Here is a 19202-nt window from a genome sequence, read left to right as displayed (position 1 = left end):
GCTTAGGGTTGCCCAACCAACTCTAGGTTTGGAGGTTTCCCACCCTCTGGGGACAATAGTGTTGTGTCCGTCGCTGTCCGATGTCTCTGCTCCGCCCACCTTACCTCGTTGGCGACTCCCTTTGGGGTTGATGGAAGGCTAGCTGCTGCAGCGTCTCCTGGCCGTCCTCCTCCAGCTTTCCCGGACTGGCTCGATGCTGCAAGCTGCCATGTTGACCAGATGCCTAAGGGCGCGTGCGCGGCCCGACTGACGTACCAGCGTTGGCGCGAACCTCAGGGGCGTCCCCCTGAGATGACATCAACAGCTCCAGATATTTAAGGTCTCAGTTTTCGCTAACAAGTTGAGTTAATAAGGGCTTCGCTTCCTCCTGGTTGCAGCGGATGGGATTCGCTCTCCGCAACCCTAGCTACTCTGCCTCCTCGGACTTCACTAGAGGTACCCACTCCTCGGGGGCCTCGCTCTCTCTTTTCCTTTGAGGTTGCAGCCCGGAACCGGTACTCGGTCCTCAAGGGCCCACGTCCCTGACTTGCTCCTGAATACCTCTTCTGCTAAGAAGTCATCGCTGCTTCAACATCAGTGAGTTCCATCTATCTCTCAGAGCTTCCCCTGGGTTTAGGTACTCGCTCCTTGAGGGCCTAATGCTTACCAACTCCTGGCTGCCTTAAGAGACTATTGTGTGAGTACTACCATCAAGGACTTGTTCCAGAACTCTGCATATACTGCCTACTCACTTTCTTAGTTTCTTTACAGCTCAGTCACCCTGGGATCGCTGTTCCAATACCTGAGGGACTACAGCCCAGCCTGGCATTACCGGCTCACTGCTGCCACCTTTGGTGGTTTAATGTATTGCTTCTAAGAAATCTTCGTTGCTTAACATCAGTGAGTCTTATATATCTCTCAGAGCTTTCCCTGGAACCAGGTACCCGCTCCTCGAGGGCCTAATGTATACCAACTTCTGGGCTGCCTTAAGAGACTATTCTGGGAGTGTTACGATCAAGGACTTGTTCCTGAGCGCTGCATGCTTTACCTACTTACTCTCTTAGTTTCTCTACAGCTCAGCCACACTGGGATTGCTGTTCTAATACCTGAGGGACTATAGCCCAGCCGGGCGCTTCCAGCTCACTACTGCCACCTCTGGTGGTTTACTATATTGTCTAATAAAAGAACTACTATGTGTCTGTCTCTACACTAAGCCTGACCAGTGGTCCCTCTCGGGATTTCCCCCGAGGGCGTGGTCATCTGCCACTGGTCCAAGGATCCACCTACAACTATTCATAACAACAGCTTTAACATCAGAGCTTTCTAACAGATTGCTAACTTCCAGCTTTCACCACAGAGCTTTAATGACAGATTGCTAATTCCCAGCTTTCATCACAGAGCTTTAATGACAGATTGCTAACTCCATGGATCCGGCTTGATTACATGATTCTACGGTTCCGGTTAACGCCATGGATCCGGCTTGATTACATGATTCTAGGGTCCTGGTTAACCCCAAGGATCCGGTTTGTCTCCAAGGTTCCGGTTAACTCTAAGGATCCGGCTTGACTCCAGGGTTTCAGCTTGATTCCAGAGTTCGGGTAACTACATGGATCCAGCACAACTCAATGCTTTGCAGGCTATACCGGGCCTGGCTCAGCGCATTGCAGAACAACAAGATGCCTTGGAAAAACTTACTTCAGCTTTTCATCAGCTACTCACACAGAAGGTTCAAAGTACTGCTTTTAACCATGAAAGTCAGTTACAGGAGGTAACTTTAAAGACTGCTGTACCACTGGCGGCTCCGATCCGCTTCTCTGGAGAAATACAGAAGACTCGGGGCTTTTTAAACCAGTGCTGCATGCACTTTACCTTAAAACCATCTTTATTTCCTACTGCTCTCTCCAAAACTACCTACATCCTTTCTTACTTGGATGGTAGGGCCTTGTCTTAGGCATCTACCTTTTGGGAGCACAAGGACCCTATTTTGCAGGACATAGAAGGATTTATGAACTTATTTAAATCCATTTTTGATGATCCTGCTCGAAATTCTGTAGCCAGTTTTGCTTTGGTGGATTTGAAGCAAGGCAACAGATCATTGGCTGAATTTGCCATAGAATTTAAAACTCTTGCGGCAGAACTTTGCTGGGACCCCAAATGTCTCAAGACTCTCTTTTGCAGAGGCCTGGATACCTGGTTAAAAGACGAGCTGGCTGCTCGTGAAACACCTGACTCGCTGGACGAATTAGTAACCTTGGCTACTCGAATCAATCATCGGCTCCAGGACAAGGTGAAGGAACTCCGGCCTAGGATGTTATCTGGGTTGAATCAGGCTAGCTCTATACCTACACCTTGAAAGGCTCCAGTGATTTCTGCTGCTGGTAAAGATGAACCGATGCAACTTGGTCGTGGACATTTGACTTCTAAAGAGAGAAGATTTCGGAAGAAGCACGGCCTCTGCATGTACTGCAGTCAGCCTGGACATGATGTCTCTACATGCTCTATTCGTCCGGGAAATGGGCAGGCCTAAGTCCTGCAGGAGGACTGCTCTTGGGCCTTACCGCGTCTTCTCCTCCGCATTCTCTCCCAGTCTCTTTGACCTACGGACCAGGTTCAGTTCAGACTCCTGCCCTGGTGGACTCAGGGAAAGGAGGCAACCTTATTTCTCAAACTTTAGTGGAATATCTGAAGAGTCCTCTTGCCAGTTCAGAAGATCCACTATTGCACTACAACTTGAAGTGGGCTTTGGACGTTTCTCAACACCGCCACTTCTATTGAAGAATGCTATGCCTTCCCCAGCAGCCCTTTCCATTGCTGCTGATATTCATACTGCCTTCAATGTAAACCGTGGCTCGAAGGTGCTCAACATCTATACTGTATTCACAGATCCTATACCTTAGAGTATCTCTGTTACGCTGTTTCATTCGGAGGATGTGCTTGATGAGCCACAGCACATATTAGACCCGAAGAAGATACTCTTGGTAATTACCCAGTCCATATCCCCTGGCAACACCATCAATTCTCATTCAGCTATATGTACTGGACTGTCATCTTTGAAGTGGTTTTTTGGACGTTCTCTAACATCGCCACTTCCACTGAAGTTTCAGTGACGTCCCCAGCAATTACCACTGCTGATGATTTCCATAGACTGTGGTTTCAGACCAAGGACATGCTCATTAGGATCCAGCTACAACTATTCATAACAACAGCTTTAACATCAGAGCTTTCTAACAGATTGCTAACTTCCAGCTTTCACCACAGAGCTTTAATGACAGATTGCTTATTCCCAGCTTTCATCACAGAGCTTTAATGACAAATGGCTAGCAAAGTTCTCCTAAGCAGCACAATAGAGACAGAGGTTGAGCTACCAACACATAAGAACATGCCATACTGGGTCAGACCAAGGGTCCATCAAGCCCAGCATCCTGTTTCCAACAGAGGCCAATCCAGGCCATAAGAACCTGGCAAGTACCCAAAAACTAAGTCTATTCCATGTTACCGTTGCTAGTAATAGCGGTGGTTATTATCTAACACCTCTGCTTGTCTTCCTCGGTGAGGTGGGCCCTGCTGAGTTGCATGGGTTCTTCTCAGAAGGAAGCAGGTGATGCATCTGTGGTAGGTACTAGAGGTCACTGAAGCTTGGGGGACAGCCTAAAGTGTCGTCAAGAAGTCTCCCTCTCTTGGGCTCGCTCATGGAAGCAGAAGTCCACTCATATGACCAGGGTAATGTGGTCCCAGGTACCAGGGTCGCTAGTTCATCCTTGATTCGTTCTGCCAAGCCCTGCCAAAAGATGGCAGCGAGTCTATCCCAGCAGAGTTCTGAAGCCAGCATGTGAGATTGGATGGTTAGTTGCCCCTGATGGGGGTGCCCTGTCTGATACAGAGTAACTTAACAACTGAGGATGAGGCTCGACCAAGCTCACTGAATACCTGCCAGAATTGTCGAATGAAGCTGTCCAGATTTTCCATCAGGGGGTCTTTCTGTTCCCAGAGGGGAGATGCCCAGGCTAGGGCAGGCCCAGCCAGAAGAGACAGCATAAACGTCACCTTAACTCGGTCCAAGGGGAACCAAGAGGCCTATAGCTTGGCAGGCTCTGGGATTCCTCTCATACCTGGGCGGTGGTGGGAGATGCGTCATGGTTCCCAGATGCCGGGCAGAAGCAGCTGGAGAAGATACAAGTGCATGTGCAGGCGCATGAACCTGCATGGATTCCATTCGGACCGTCAGGCCTTGAAGTATGCCAGTCATATTGTTGAGCTGGTCTTACTATTGCTGGATCTGAGATAGTCTGAGACAGGGCCAAGTCTATCAAGCTCATTGCTTCAGCAAACTGTCATGGATATGAGCCCTTGAACTGTGGCATGGTTGGTGCAGCCTAGCAGGCGAACCTACTAAGCCCATGCTGAGAGCTGAACGACTCACTCTTAGTAAGACTGGAGCCAAGGCTTCACCAATACCAGCCTCGTTCCCCATAGGTTGAGACTTTGGGTTCCAGGGGCTGGCAGGGCTTAGGAAAGAGTCATGTAAGGTGTAGTCAGACAAAGAGCAAGCAGTATCTGGATCCAAGCCAACCCAAAGGTCAGGGCTGGCAACGAGCAAACAGTATCCAGGCCAAGCTAGGGTCAGGGCAGGCAGCAGTCCAGAAGAGTAGTCAGTATCTGTAGCAGAGGCCAGAACCAAGAATCAGGAAGAGAAACAGAAAGACAAGACAAGACATAGAGGACCAGGACACAGGCAGGGAAGACAGGGCAAGTTAACGGAGAGGCAAGGCAAGATAATATCAAGGCAAGGTAGGCAAGGTAACAACGAGGCGAGGCAGATAAGGCAACAAGTCAAGACAGGCAAGGTAACAAGCACATGAGAAGCAACACGCACTGCAAACAAGGCAGGAGAACCTGTTGCTGAGGCACTGAATCAGAGTGCGGCGGGGGTTTAAAAACCCACCTCATGACAACATCCAGGAGCGTCAATGAGAGCTTTCCTGCCACGGGTCCTTTAGTGCACGCAAGCACCTATGGAGCAGTGTCGAGAAACGATGCAGATGGTGTTCTGGGGCCTGATGTCAGCGTCTTGTGGCATCAGGGAGAGTGAGGCCAGTCGCAGAAGTATCCCACAGCCAACCAAATGTTACAATATGTTGTTGATCTCTAGATGTACCTTTACCTGCATACAGGCTGGTCAATTTTCAAACTGTCCATTTATCCAGGTAAATGACTTTTGAAAGCTGACTTTTTTAATGGCTGCTCAAATAAAGCTTTCTATGACAGCTATTATGCCTATAAATGTGATATAACTTACTCTCAGACCTAGGCCTGGACTTCTTCCTATACGCCGACGATGTACAAATTCTCATCCCCATTCAGAAAACACTCAATGAAACTATCCTCTTCTGGGAATCATGCCTAGTCTCCATCAACTCCCTACTAACCAACCTTCACCTTGCTCTTAACGCAACCAAAACCGAACTACTCTTCATATCCAAGCAACCTGAACACGACCCCTCCTCCACACCACCACTCCCTACCATCTCACCCACTCTACCCCCATTCGTAAGAGACCTGGGAGTCACACTTGACCAACACCTGAACTTCAAGCCACACATCAAATCCATACTTAAAGCAGGCTTCTACAAACTACAGATCCTTAAAAAACTCAAGCCTTTACTCCACACTCAAGACTTCAGGTTAGTCCTTCAGTCCACCATCTTCGCCAAAGTGGACTACTGCAACGCCCTGCTACTAGGCCTCCCACACTCCACAATCAAACCTCTACAAACATTACAGAACGCCATGGCGCGAATCATCTCCAACACACGTAAAACAGAACATATTACACCCACCCTTATAGACCTGCACTGGCTGCCCATCCAATTCCGCTCCCAATATAAAACCCTCACCATTCTTCACAACATACTCAACAAAAACATCTCCCCCTGGCTTAAGGAAATGCCCCACTTTCACCTCCCACTCCGCCCCACAAGATCCACCTCTACAGGCACCCTACACACCCCCTCCCTCAAGACAGCCCGCCTCTCCACCACCAGAGAAAGAGCTTTCACAATCGCAGGCCCTGCCCTCTGGAACTCCCTCCCCACACACCTCCGTCTTGAACCCTCCCTGCACAACTTCAAAAGAGGCGTCAAGACCTGGCTCTTCAGACAGGCATACCCCGAAACCAACCCCTCGTAGTCCACCCCCCTGAAACCCTCCAAGTCTCCTCCCACCCTCAACCCTTCCCCCCCTCACCCACCCTTCCCTGTTTCGCACCCCGGTTGCCTCACACCCCTGTAATCAAACTAAAATGTACAACCAGTACTAACTGATGTAAATAAGCTATCTTTTATAATCTGCTTTATTTGCTGTAAATAAGCCAATATTCATAACCTCCAACTGCTGTAAATAAGCTACTATGTAACCAACCTACTATGTTTTAACCCACGTTAAACCTCCAATTAATCTCTTGTAATTACCTCTCAGTTCCTGTGCTTTCTCAGCTGCTATCCCTTCCTCCTTTACTTTCTCCCCTTCTCCCCCTCCCCTCCTTTGTTCGAGCCTGATCCATCACCCGCTCCCTGTTTTTTGTAACTTTCCTCCTTTCTCAAGTTTATTGTAAACCGGCGCGATGTGCTCGCACAAACACCGGTATATTAAAAGCTGTTAAATAAATAAATAAATAAATAAATAAATAAATAAATAAATAAATAATACATATTACATCTAGATTTCTGCATACCTGGACGAAAGGCCAACTTCATTTTAATCAAGGCATCATTGCAGTCTGCTAAAAGGTACTTAACCTTCCTGTTGTATATTCTGACAACTCCCAGCAGCAGGTGTCCTGACGTACGCAAAGCAATTGTGACCTTTGGTAATTTAAAAATATCAGTGCTTAGTATAGTAATATTTGTCATTCAAAGCATGACCATAAAAAACCACAATAATATAAAGAGGGTGGCAGTTATTATTAGTATAATTTATTTATTATTTTAAAAAATCTACATTCTGCCTTATGTGACTTGTCATTCTGGGCAGATTGCATTAAAACGTAAACATCTTAAAATCCAATACAAACAGCCATACATTAACAATTATAGACAATAGGGATAGCAAATGTTGCTTACCTGATGTAACAGGTGTTCTCACAGGACAGCAGGATGTTAGTCCTCACAAATGGGTGACATCGAGGATGGAGCCCAACCACGGAAAACTTCTGTCAAAGTTTCAGGAACTTTGACTGGCCCCTACTGGGCATGCCCAGCACGGCACTAACCCTGCAGCCAGCAGGGGTCTCCCTTCAGTCTTGTTTCAAAGCTACAGGCAGTGCCGAAAAATAAAATAAAACGAACCCAACACCGCGGGGTGGGCGGGCGGGTTTCGTGAGGACTAACATCCTGCTGTCCTGTGAGAACACCTGTTACATCAGGTAAGCAACATTTGCTTTCTCACAGGACAAGCAGGATGGTAGTCCTCACAAATGGGTGAGTACCGAGCTGAGGATGTCCTGACTTGCACCAAATGCACCCAACGGCGTGCAACAGGCACAACAACTGGGGTGGAATTTGGGGAAGGGCATCCGCACCCTACCGGGAAGGTGGAAGGGTGTTGGTACATCATGTTGGAAAAAGGTTACGCAAGACAGATTGGCCGAAGATGGAATCCTGTCTTCCAGCTTTGTCCAAACAATAGTGGGCTGCAAATGTATGGAGTGAACTCCAGGTGGCAGCCTTGCAGATGTCAGGAAGCGGCACCGATCGAAGGTGTGCTACTGAAGTCGCCATGGCCCTCACAGAGTGTGCTTTGACACGGTCTTGGAAAGGAATGCCAGCTTGCTGATAGCAAAAGGAAATGCAGTCCGCCAACCAGGAGGAAAGAGCCTGCTTACCCACAGGTTGTCCCAACTTGTTAGGATGGAAAGAGACGAACAATTGAGTGCTCTTCCTGTGAGAAACTGTACGGCCTAGGTAAAAGGCTAGAGCCAGTTTACAGTCTAGGGTATGCAGAGTCTGTTCCCCGGAGTTGGAGTGGGGCCTGGGAAAAAAGATAGGTAGTATGATGGATTGATTGATGTGAAACTCCAAAACTACCTTAGGTAAAAATTTAGGGTGAGTGCGGAGTACCGCCCGGTCCTGCAGGAGTTTAGTGTAAGGCGGATAGGTGACTAGGGCCTGTAATTCACTAACCCTGCGAGCGGAAGTGATAGCCAAAAGGAATAACACTTTCCATGTGAGATATTTTAGGTCACAGGAGTGGAGAGGTTCGAAAGGTGGCTTCATAAGGCGACCGAGATCCAGATTAAGGTCCCAAGATGGGGCCAGAGGACGTAAAGGTGGTTTCAAATGGAGCAAGCCTTTAAGAAAGCGTGTTACAAGGGGTTGTACTGATATAGGAACACCCCCTATACCTTTATGGAAGGCGGCTACCGCACTGACATGCATTCTTATGGAAGAGGTCTTTAGGCCTGATTCCGATAGATGCCATAAATAGTCCAAGAATCTAGAGATTGGACAGGAAAGGGGATCAAGGGCCTGAGAAGTGCACCATGATGTGTACCTTTTCCATTTGTAGGGGTACGATTTTCTTGTGGAAGGCTTTCGTGAAGCTATCAGGACACGAGAAACTGAATCTGAAAGGTTAAATGGCTGAAGGACTAACCTTTCAACATCCTTGCCGTCAGGGACAAGGCTTGGAGGTTGGGATGGAGGAGGCATCCGTCGTTTTGAGTGAGCAGATGCGGGTCCTTTCCCAGAGGAATGTGCCTGCGGATGGAGAGATCCTGGAGTATGGGAAACCACACTTGGCGGGGCCAGTGCGGTGCTATCAGGATCATAGTTCCCTTGTCCTGATGCAGCTTCACGAGAGTCTTTGACACAAGAGGAAGTGGAGGGAATGCATAGAGCAGACCGGTTGTCCACTTGAGGGAGAATGCATCTCTCGGTCGAGAGTGCTGGCTCCGAATGAGAGAGCAATAATTGTCCACTTTGTGGTTCTGAGGGGACGCAAAGAGGTCTATGTGGGGAGAACCCCACTTGTGAAAGAGAGGTCGCTACCAGAGGATTGAGTGACCACTTGTGTGGGTGGAAGACACGGCTTAGCTGGTCTGCCAATACATTGTCTACTCCCGGCAGGTAGGTGGCCCTGAGGTACATGGAGTGGGAGAGGGCTTCTGCCCAAATCAGTGCAGCTTCCTGACACAACAGGAAGGAGCCTGTGCCTCCCTGTTTGTTTATGTACCACATGGCCACCTGGTTGTCTGTCTGAATTAAAATTGCATGGTTTGACAGGCAAGTTTGAAAAGTCCTGAGAGCATAGCGAATGGCTCGCAGTTCCAGGAAATTGATCTGGTGTTTGGCTTCCTCTAGTGACCAGAGTCCTTGAGTTTGTAGATTGTTTACATGGGCTCCCCAACCGATGTTGGAAGCGTCGGTGGTGAGGACGAATTGGGGATCTGGTGGAAGAAAAGGCAAGCACTGATTCGCCCACCAGGCAAAAGATAGACGGAGCGTGTTTGTGATGCGAACAATGGAGGACAGAGGCTGAACAGCTTGGGTCCATTGTGATCGTAGAGTCCATTGTGTGATTCTCATGGCCAGACGAGCCATGGGAGTCACATGAACTGAGGAAGCCATGTGTCCCAGTAGGATAAGGAATTGGCGAGCTGTCGCTGTGTGTTGAGACTGCAGCTGGCAAGCTAGGGACACAAGGGCTTGAGCTCGTTGATGAGGAAGGAAGGCTTTTGCCTGTAAGGTGTCCAAGTCTGCCCCAATGAAGGATAAGATTTGAGATGGGACTAAGTAGGATTTCTCTTAATTGACAAGAAACCCTAGAGAAAGCAAAGTTTGAATGGTTAGGGTCAGGGAGGACCGAGCAATCTGCTGGGTTGGGGCCCTGACTAACCAATCGTCCAGGTAGGGGTAGTCGTGAACACCTTCATTCCTGAGGAACGCTGCAACCACCACGAGGCATTTGGTGAAGACCCGTGGCGCGGATGCCAGGCCAAAAGGTAGCACTCGATATTGGTAGTGATTTCGGCCTACTAGAAAACGCAGGTATTTGCGATGAGATTGCGTGATTACAATGTGGGTATATGCGTCTTTCAGGTCTAGAGAGCATAGCCAATCCCCTCTCTGCAGCAGAGGGAGAAGCGAGCCCAGGGTTACCATCTTGAATTTCTCCTTGCAAAGGTACTTGTTGAGGGCCCGGAGGTCGAGGATCGGACGAAGTCCCCCTGACTTTTTTGGGATCAGGAAGTACCTGGAATAGAACCCCAGTCCTTGTTGTAAGGGAGGAACGGGTTCTATAGCGTTTGACTGTAGGAGAAGAGAAACTTCCTGCTCTAAAAGAACAGAATGATCTGTGTGACTCCACGCCTGTAGAGGTGGGGAGTCGGAAGGAAGAGTCAGGAAGTTGAGATGGTAACCCTGTGCAATTATTGCTATCACCCACTGATCGGTGGTGATGTAATGCCACCTTTCCAGAAAGTGGCACAGACGACCTCCCACTGGAATGGCTGGAAGAGGGGGTTGGCAAGTGCTCTCTAGGCAAAAGTCATAAACCAGCAGCAGGGCCAGGTTGTGGAGCTGCTGCAGGCTTTGGTTTATGAGTCTGGCGAGGTTGAGTCTTATGATAAGATCTCGCTGGCCTAGCCTTAGCTGATGGGGGATAATACTTTCGTTGCCTGAAGAAAGACTTTTTAGAGTCTTTCCTAAATGGCTGTTTAGGAGGCAAGTCAGGAGGGATAGATGAGAGCTGTTTTAGTGTCTCATGATGATCCTTTAGTTCAGCAACGATTTGCTGAATCTGCTCACCAAACAGATTATCCCCTAGACAGGGTAAGTCAGAAAGTCTGTCTTGAACCTCTGGTCGTAGGTCAGATGACTTAAGCCAAGCCCAGCGTCTGGCGGAGATGGCTGTAGCAGAAAGTCTAGTGGAAGCATCAAAGATGTCATAAGCTGTTCTTATTTCGTGCTTCCCAGCTTCAAATCCCTTATTTAGGAGGGACTGGAGCTGCGGCTGGAACTGTTCTGGCAAAGCATCTGAGTACTCCTGCATCTGCTTTAGAATGACCCTATTGTATTGGGTCATATATAGCTGATAGGAAGCTATTCTAGAAATCAGCATAGCTCCTAGGTACACTTTCCGTCCTATACTATCGAGGAATTTATTTTCCTTGGTAGGAGGTATGGAAGAATGTGGTTTTAAGCGTTTAGCTTTCTTTTGGGCTGATTCTACCACAACAGAGTGATGATCTAATTGTGGTTTGTGAAAGCCTGGTGCTGACTGTACAAGATAGGTAGAGTCAGCTTTCTTGTTTACTGGAGGGACAGATCCAGGAGATTCCCAATTCTTTTTCAAAAGGTCTAGAAAAACCTGATGAATGGGAATAGAGGTTAAGATTTTTGGGGCATCCAGGAATTGGAGCAATTCCATCATCTGGTGCCTGTCATCTTGTTCAGATTGAAGTTGAAAAGGGACTGATTCTGACATTTCCTTCACGAAGTTTATGAAAGAGAGGTCCTCAGGGGGAGAACGCTTTCTACTCTCTGTTGGAGAGGGTGGTGAAGGCAAATCATCGGTGTCAGTAGAGGTATCATCACCCCAAGTGTCATAAGGATCACGAGGAGGCTGAATACCTGAAGGCCCCGGTTGAGGCTCCGAGAAACCGGAGGGAATCACCGGGGGTATCGAGGAAAACCTCGATGGAATCGGTGCCGGTGTCGGCATCGAAGGAATCGGTGTCGGCATCGAAAGAATCGGTGTCGGCATCGGTATTCTCGGTGGAGCTGATGTGCGTATCGCCCCCGAGGAATGTATCGGTGGCGAGGGACGACAAGGCATCGATGGAACTACCCCCGAAGGGGGAATCCGATACGGTGTTTCTCCACCCGATGACCTCGGTGACCCGGGTAGTACCGGTGGAAGGGCTTTAGCAAGCGCTTCCATACGGGCGAGCAGCGGTGCCAGCGCTGCTGGAATTGGGTCGGTGACCGGTTCCACCGTCGGTGCCGGAGTCGGTGCCGAAGGAGGCTGGAACCGTAGCATCGCCTTGTCGATGGCCTCCTGGACCAGCCGGTCCAGTTCTGCCTGGAGACCTGGGGTAACAAGACCCGGCTCGACGGGAGAGGGAGGCTGAGGCTGAGCCGGAGGGACCACAGTCATCGGTGGAATCGCGGCTCCCAAACCCCGAGGGGGTGAGGGTTGCCTCGGTGTCTGCGAGACAGGAGTGGACGGTGCCGCTTTTGCTCTAGACTTTTTTGGCGGTGGCTCGGCCGGTGCGGAGGTCGATGACGTCGATTCCTCGACTGGCCGAGACTTATGACGTCGATGGCGATGTTTCTCCTTCCGATCCCCTCGAGCATCGGGGGAAGGGACGGGAGTCGATGGCCATGAAGACATCGATGGCGGACGGTCACCGGAGGGCTGTCGATGATGATGAGACCTCGATGGTGCCGGTTCCGATGACGTCGATGCAATCGATGGCGTTGGGGTGCGAGCATGGAAGAGGAGCCCCATCTTCTCCATCCTGGCTTTGCGACCTTTTGGTGTCATTAGGGCGCATTTGGTGCAAGTCAGGACATCATGCTCACTTCCTAAACACAAAACACAGACTCTGTGCGGGTCCGTGATTGACATAGTTCGGGTACAGTCCGGACACCGACGGAACCCCGACGCCATGGCCATGGGCCAAAAAATTTAGCCGCGGGACTGTCGACTGCCAACAGGCCTCGAGGGCCAAACTCGACGTAAGTCGACCAAACGACGGCAAAAACTCACCGAAGTTCCGCGGACCGAAAATTTGGAGAAGGGAGACCCCTGAGGGGCAAATTTTCTTCAGAATAATGAATTCTAAATTCCTGTCAGGAACGTGGTTAAGAGCTCTTCTACCGCGTGGCTACTGCTGCGCAGAAAAAAGAAGACTGAAGGGAGACCCCTGCTGGCTGCAGGGTTAGTGCCGTGCTGGGCATGCCCAGTAGGGGCCAGTCAAAGTTCCTGAAACTTTGACAGAAGTTTTCCGTGGTTGGGCTCCATCCTCGATGTCACCCATTTGTGAGGACTACCATCCTGCTTGTCCTGTGAGAATTATAAATAATTAAAACAATAAAAAAAGATTTTGGTAATCACCCAAAATATTACCCAAAGCCTGAGACACAGGAGACCCTTGTTGTCAGGTGTCAGTGAAATTTATAGTCCTAGAGTTACTTCAAAACTAGCCCAAACTTAATCTTTTTTTAAAATGTAAAACAATCGCATTAACTCTTATTTATTGTCTTATGTATGCAATTTATTTTTTTTTTTTTGCTAAATTTATTAGGGATGTGCATTCATTGCTCCATTCGTTACATTCATTATTGAAAGTAAATCTGAATACGTTTCTTGTTGCTAATTTGTATAGAAGAATATATATATATATATATATATATATATATATATATATATTCTTATATATATATCTTCTATATATATATAAACTTCGCATGTCTAACTCTCCATATTGGTTTAATGCCTTATTGAGAATTCACAAACCAGTTAGATGTTTGAGATCTTCACAGTTAAACAACCTCGAAGTTCCTTCTATTCGTCAAGCTCGTCTGTTTAGTACTAGAGAGACTTCTTTTTCAATTGCGGCACCCTCTCAATGGAATTTGATCCCTTTGGATCTAAGATCTATGGATGATGTTAAAACATTTAAAACATCTTATAAAGAATTTCTCCTTGCCCGTGCGTTTAAGTTGTAATGCACGGAACTGAATATTATCTGCTTCTGGTTGTAATGTACGGAACTGAATATTATCTGCTTCTGGTTAGAAGAGTAATGTAATGAAGTGAATGTTATCTGACTTCATATTTAAATGTGACAGTGATTTTTATTTTTATTTATTTATTTTTTTATTGCTATTATGATGATCTTATTTATTGTTGTTTTTGTCAAATTTGTTTGATTTTAGTTTCTGTGTATTTTTATGACTTTATTTTTAATATTATGTATGTAATTTTGTATATCACTTAGGCCATTTGTGTTAAACGATTAATAAATTTATTTAAATGAATATTCTCAGATTTAGTTTCCCATAACTGAGAAGTATGCCTGAACAGAAAACCAACATTGGAGAAGGAAATCCCAGAAGCCTCTGCGTGTCTTTGGCCTGCATGGACTGAGTGACTTTCTGAGCATGGATATCTGCAGGCAAGCTGACACCAGACAGGTGATGTCTATTCATAGAGTCACCACAGGGGAGCTTCAGGCACTATTCTCAGGAGTATGTAATCCACACAGTTACAGACGTGTTGATTGTCTTGACCAGTAAGAGTTTAACCAGAACAAAGAAAGTCATGGGAAATGGGCTACACATCCTGGGAAGCCAATTAGGGATAGTTAGGGATGATTTATAGAAACATAGAAACATAGAAATGACGGCAGAAGAAGACCAAATGGCCCATCCAGTCTGCCCAGCAAGCTTCACACATTTTTTCTCTCATACTTATCTGTTTCTCTTAGCTCTTGGTTCTATTTCCCTTCCACCCCCACCTTTAATGTAGAGAGCAGTCATGGAGCTGCATCCAAGTGAAATATCTAGCTTGATTAGTTAGGGGTAGTAGCCGCCGCAATAAGCAAGCTACACCCATGCTTATTTGTTTTACCCAGACTATGTTATACAGCCCTTATCGGTTGTTTTTCTTCTCCCCTGCCAATAAGCAAGCTTTTCCCCTGCTAATAAGCAAGCTACACCCATGCTTATTTGTTTTACCCAGACTATGTTATACAGCCCTTATTGGTTGTTTTTCTTCTCCCCTGCCGTTGAAGCAGGGAGCTATGCTGGATATGCGTGAAGTATCAGTTTTCTTTTTTTCTCCCCTGCCGTTGAAGCAGAGAGCTATGCTGGATATGCGTGAAGTATCAGTCTTCTCCCATGCTGTTGAAGCAGAGAGCCATGCTGGATATGCATCGAAAGTGAAGTATCAGGCACATTTGGTTTGGGGTAGTAACCACCGTAACAAGCCAGCTACTCCCCGCTTTGTGAGTGTGAACCCTCTTTTCTTCTCCCCTGCCGTTGAAGCAGAGAGCTCTGCTGGATGTGTGAAGTATCAGTTTTTCTTCTCCCCTGCCGTTGAAGCAGAGAACTATGCTGTATATGCATTGAAAGTGAAGTATCAGGCTTATTTGATTTGGGGTAGTAACCGCCGTAACAAGCCAGCTACTCCCCTCTTTGTGAGTGTGAATCCTTATTTCCACATTTCCTCTTGCTGTTGAAGCTTAGAGCGATGTTGGAGTCACAGTAAGCATGTGTATGTTTATTTAATAAGGGTATTGTCTCCAGGCAGTAGCCATCATTCTGGCGAGTTTAATCGTGCAGTTGACATCACAACTTATGTAAATGATTCTTTGGGCAGTCATGCAAGTCCCTAGAACCTTCTATCCTTTTCCTCTATTTGAATGTTACCTATAAAAGAAGGATCACTTCCTGTATCCAGGGAGATGCTGGTCAGATTGTAAGACTAAGGGCACCCAGTACCCAGCATCTCCCGAGAACACTTATATTGACTAATAAAAATATATTATACTTTTTACTGAGTCTAAGTGTTCTTGTGTCCCTGGCCATAAGCACAGAGTAAACTTTACATAACATATGATATATGCCAAGCTGATACCTAAGTGTCCAAGTTCTTCCCATTACCCGCTTATGAAATGAGGTGTCTTGTACCATGGCCTGTGATCCAAGGCCCCTCAAATGCCTTTCCAGTGCTGGGGTCTCCTCCTCTCATCTGAGTAATCTGCTCTTCGAATGTTGGGGCTGACTGCTTTGTTGCCAAAAACCTAGGCTCAGCCCTAGTCCTTTTATAATGCTTTCCATGCAATAAACAGCAAAAATTACATGGCTCTTAATTCATCGGTTGGGCCTGAACACAAACCTATGCCCCTTAAATGTCAGTGCACCCAATCTGTTCCAGGTTATTTGGGTCAAAAGAGACCAAAATGGTTCATTGCAACATTATATGTTTTTTGATATTTTCTTCCATACCATGGGGTGTAGTCAAACATTTTAATACGGGGCTGTATTTGATTGGCCCATTTTCCATATGATGTCTCTCATTATTGGAACACAGTTCTGCAGCATCACCAGCCAATCAATATCTGGTAATTAATTCATCCATGATATCAGTTAAATGGTTTATTGCCCAGTTCCAATTCGGCTGTATGTTTGCCTTTAATAACACTGTTCACATAGGCAAACAAGTTGCAGTAAAAGAAAAAACAAACTGGGATCATTGCGAAATTCTCTCTCAGCATGGAAAGTCCCAAAAATATGGTCTTTAGGTTTTAAAGAGAGAGAGACCTTAAAAAAAGTCCAGGATTTTTGGTACATAAATGGGACACCTCAGAGCTTCCCTATCTTCCTGTCTCTTTTCTATCAATTAAATAATCTGCCACTAAAAATTACCATAACAGCAGAACTAAAAGTTTCATCAAACTCAAATATAAGCCAGAGAAGTAGAAGTCTTATGGGCCTTAAGTAAAGTAGAAATAATGAAAGCAGAGTAGCCGCTCTTCTTCAAGCGTGATCTGTCAAAAGCCAAGCAAAGCTGTAAGATAGAATGGAGATGGATCTTCCATGAAGATCGTACCCTGTACCAGCAGCCTTCGGGCCTCGGGCAGACACAGAGGACAGTCGATCTGAAGCCTTATCAAATATGCATACCATGGTCTCTGAGGCCAATCTTGAGCCACTAGAATAACCTGTTGCTCTCCTTTTTGATTCTGCACAGAATTCTAACAATCAGTGGTCAAGGAGGGAGGACATAAAGAAGTTCTCCTTTTGACCAAGGCTGAACCAGAATCTCTATGCCCTTGGCCCCAAGTTCCCTGTGATGGCTGAAGAACCAAGAAAACCTGGCGCTCCTGTGAGTCACCTGAGATCCATGTGAAGCACACCCCACCTGAGAATTATGCGCTGAAAAACCTCTCTACTTAGTTCCCATTCTCCAGTTCCCATGCTCAGATAAACAGCCTGTATATTGTCCTGACCCAAGAAGTGAGCTGCTGACAAGAGCTGTAGATTATTTTCTACACAAGGAAAAAGAAGATTCATCTCCTCCAATACTCCCAGCCTCCCGGTACCCCTGTCTGTTTATATACACCTCCACCATAGCATTGTCAAACAGCACTCTGACCTCCTTTGCCCTAAGTAAAGAAGAAAATGAAACAGAGGTAGCCTTATCTCCCTGATTTCTAGTATGTTGATGATCCAAATTGCTCCTTCCAGAGACTAGAACCCATGGACCAGACAATGAACTCCCCAACCAGAATGACTTGTAACCAGAATCCAGGAGGGAGTCATTACAGTGACACCCCCCCCCCCCCAACACATACACACACACACACACACACACACACAAAAGATTCTGATAAACAGACCACCAAAGAAGACTGTCCTTCACTAGAATGAGCAAGGGAAGATGAACCTCATAATGCTGAGACTGCAGTGACCATTGAGACAGAAGCAAAGAGACTTTACATACATCCTGGCCCACAGGACTAGATCCAGGACCATTGCCATGGAACTGAGCAACTGAAGGTAAACCCAAGCTCTTGGGGCTGCCACAATGGCAAATCTCTGCACCTGACAGATTAATTTGTCCATTCTGTTCTTTGTTAGACATGCATGTCCTTCCTGCATGTTGAAGTGTGCCCCCAGATATTCCAGGGATTGAAAAGGAATAAGCTTGCTCTTTGCATAACTGATCACCCAGCCCAAGTTTTCTTAAACTTGGATTACTCTGTTAGGTACATGAATGCCTTCTTGGTAAGATTTGGTTCTGATCAACCAAACATCTAAGTAAGGATGAACCATGATCCCCTCTCACCATAAAAACACTACTACTACTACCATGATTTTGGTGAATGTTTGCAGAGCTGTTGCCAAACCAAACAAGAGCACCTTGAACTGAAAATGTTCTTGTAGTACACAGAATGACAGATATTTCTGATCTTCCCTCCTGATGGGAATATGAAAATAAGCCTCCAACAGGTCCAGAGAGACTAAATATTCTCCCCTCCAAACTGCCATAAGGACAGAAAGAAGAGTCTCCATCCTGAAATGAAAGATTTGGAGACTGCTGTTCACTCCCTTGAGATCGAGAATGGGCTTGTAGGCTCCATCATTTTTGGGATCTACAAAGTAGATTGAATACAAACTGTGGCCTTGCTCAGAAAGGGGAACCGGAACTACAACCTGCAGCAACTGAAGTCTGCCTAGGGCTCTGCGGACCGTCCGTTACTTGGCAGCAGAAGAACAGAGACAGACCAAAAAGGCATATGGTATGGGAGCAACGAACTCTTAGGTGTAGCCATGGCAGATTATATATAACTCCCATGATCTAAAATCACTCAAGTCTACTCCTGGTAAAAACGCTGCAAGCACCGCCTATTGGAAGAACCAGGGAGTGGACATACTGCCTCTCATTGCGAGGTCTGTTTAGCTTTCTAAAGCCTCGAAAGGCATGACTCTTACCTCTCATACCATGCAAACCTCAGTAGGAGTAAGAGACTGATTGTTTGCCCGGTCTATTACACCTAGACTCCCAAAACTGACCTTGACCTCTGCCAGTTCTATAAAAGGAACAATCTTTATCCTCAGGAAATCTTTGAGGCTTTAGATCCCCCAGATTCTTTGCTAGCTGCTTCAGATCTTCCCCAAACAGAAGACTACCTTTAAACAAGAGTTACCTAGCCAAACTTGGACCACAAATTTCGTGCCCAGTTGTGAAGCAAGAGAAGACTCCTGGGTGAAAAAGCCGAAACAGCAAACGACATGAAATATGGAGATAGCAGAGTTGCTTACCTGTACAGGTGTTCTCCAAGGACAGCAGGATGTTAGTCCTCACAACCGGGTGACATCATCGGATGGAGCCCGGTACGGAAAACTTTTGTCAAAGTTTCTAGAAACTTTGACTGGCACACTGAGCATGCCCAGCATGCCGCTAACCATGCTTCCACACGAGGTCCCTCTTCAGTCTTATAACAAAGAGTGAGCGAGACAGCAAACAACCAAAAAATTCACTTAAAAACTCTACGGGGAGGCGGGCAAGTTCTGTGAGGACTAACATCCTGTTATGATCCTGCCCACGGACCCCATCCCGCGGACAGGCCCTCACCTCCTCTCCTTCTCCAGCCGACACTGCCACATTCCTTGTGGCCTTGGAGCTGCTGCCGATGCTTCCCCCATCTTTGC

General features: G+C 46.9%; 1 protein-coding gene across 4 annotated transcripts in view; it reads right to left on the bottom strand.

Annotated features, from left to right (window-relative positions):
• RAD21L1 (RAD21 cohesin complex component like 1) overlaps positions 1-19202 on the bottom strand; it is a 775557-nt gene that overhangs the window by 705473 nt on the left and 50882 nt on the right. For all 4 annotated transcript variants that reach the window (XM_029611932.1, XM_029611931.1, XM_029611933.1 and 1 more), the window contains exon 3: positions 6710-6839. In XM_029611932.1, the coding sequence (XP_029467792.1) occupies positions 6710-6839 (130 nt within the window). The remainder of the gene's footprint in view (positions 1-6709; positions 6840-19202) is intronic.

This window comes from Rhinatrema bivittatum, chromosome 8, assembly GCF_901001135.1.
Source record: "Rhinatrema bivittatum chromosome 8, aRhiBiv1.1, whole genome shotgun sequence".
In the NCBI taxonomy this organism is placed as follows: domain Eukaryota; kingdom Metazoa; phylum Chordata; class Amphibia; order Gymnophiona; family Rhinatrematidae; genus Rhinatrema; species Rhinatrema bivittatum.
This window is presented reverse-complemented; position numbering and strand designations above follow the sequence as displayed.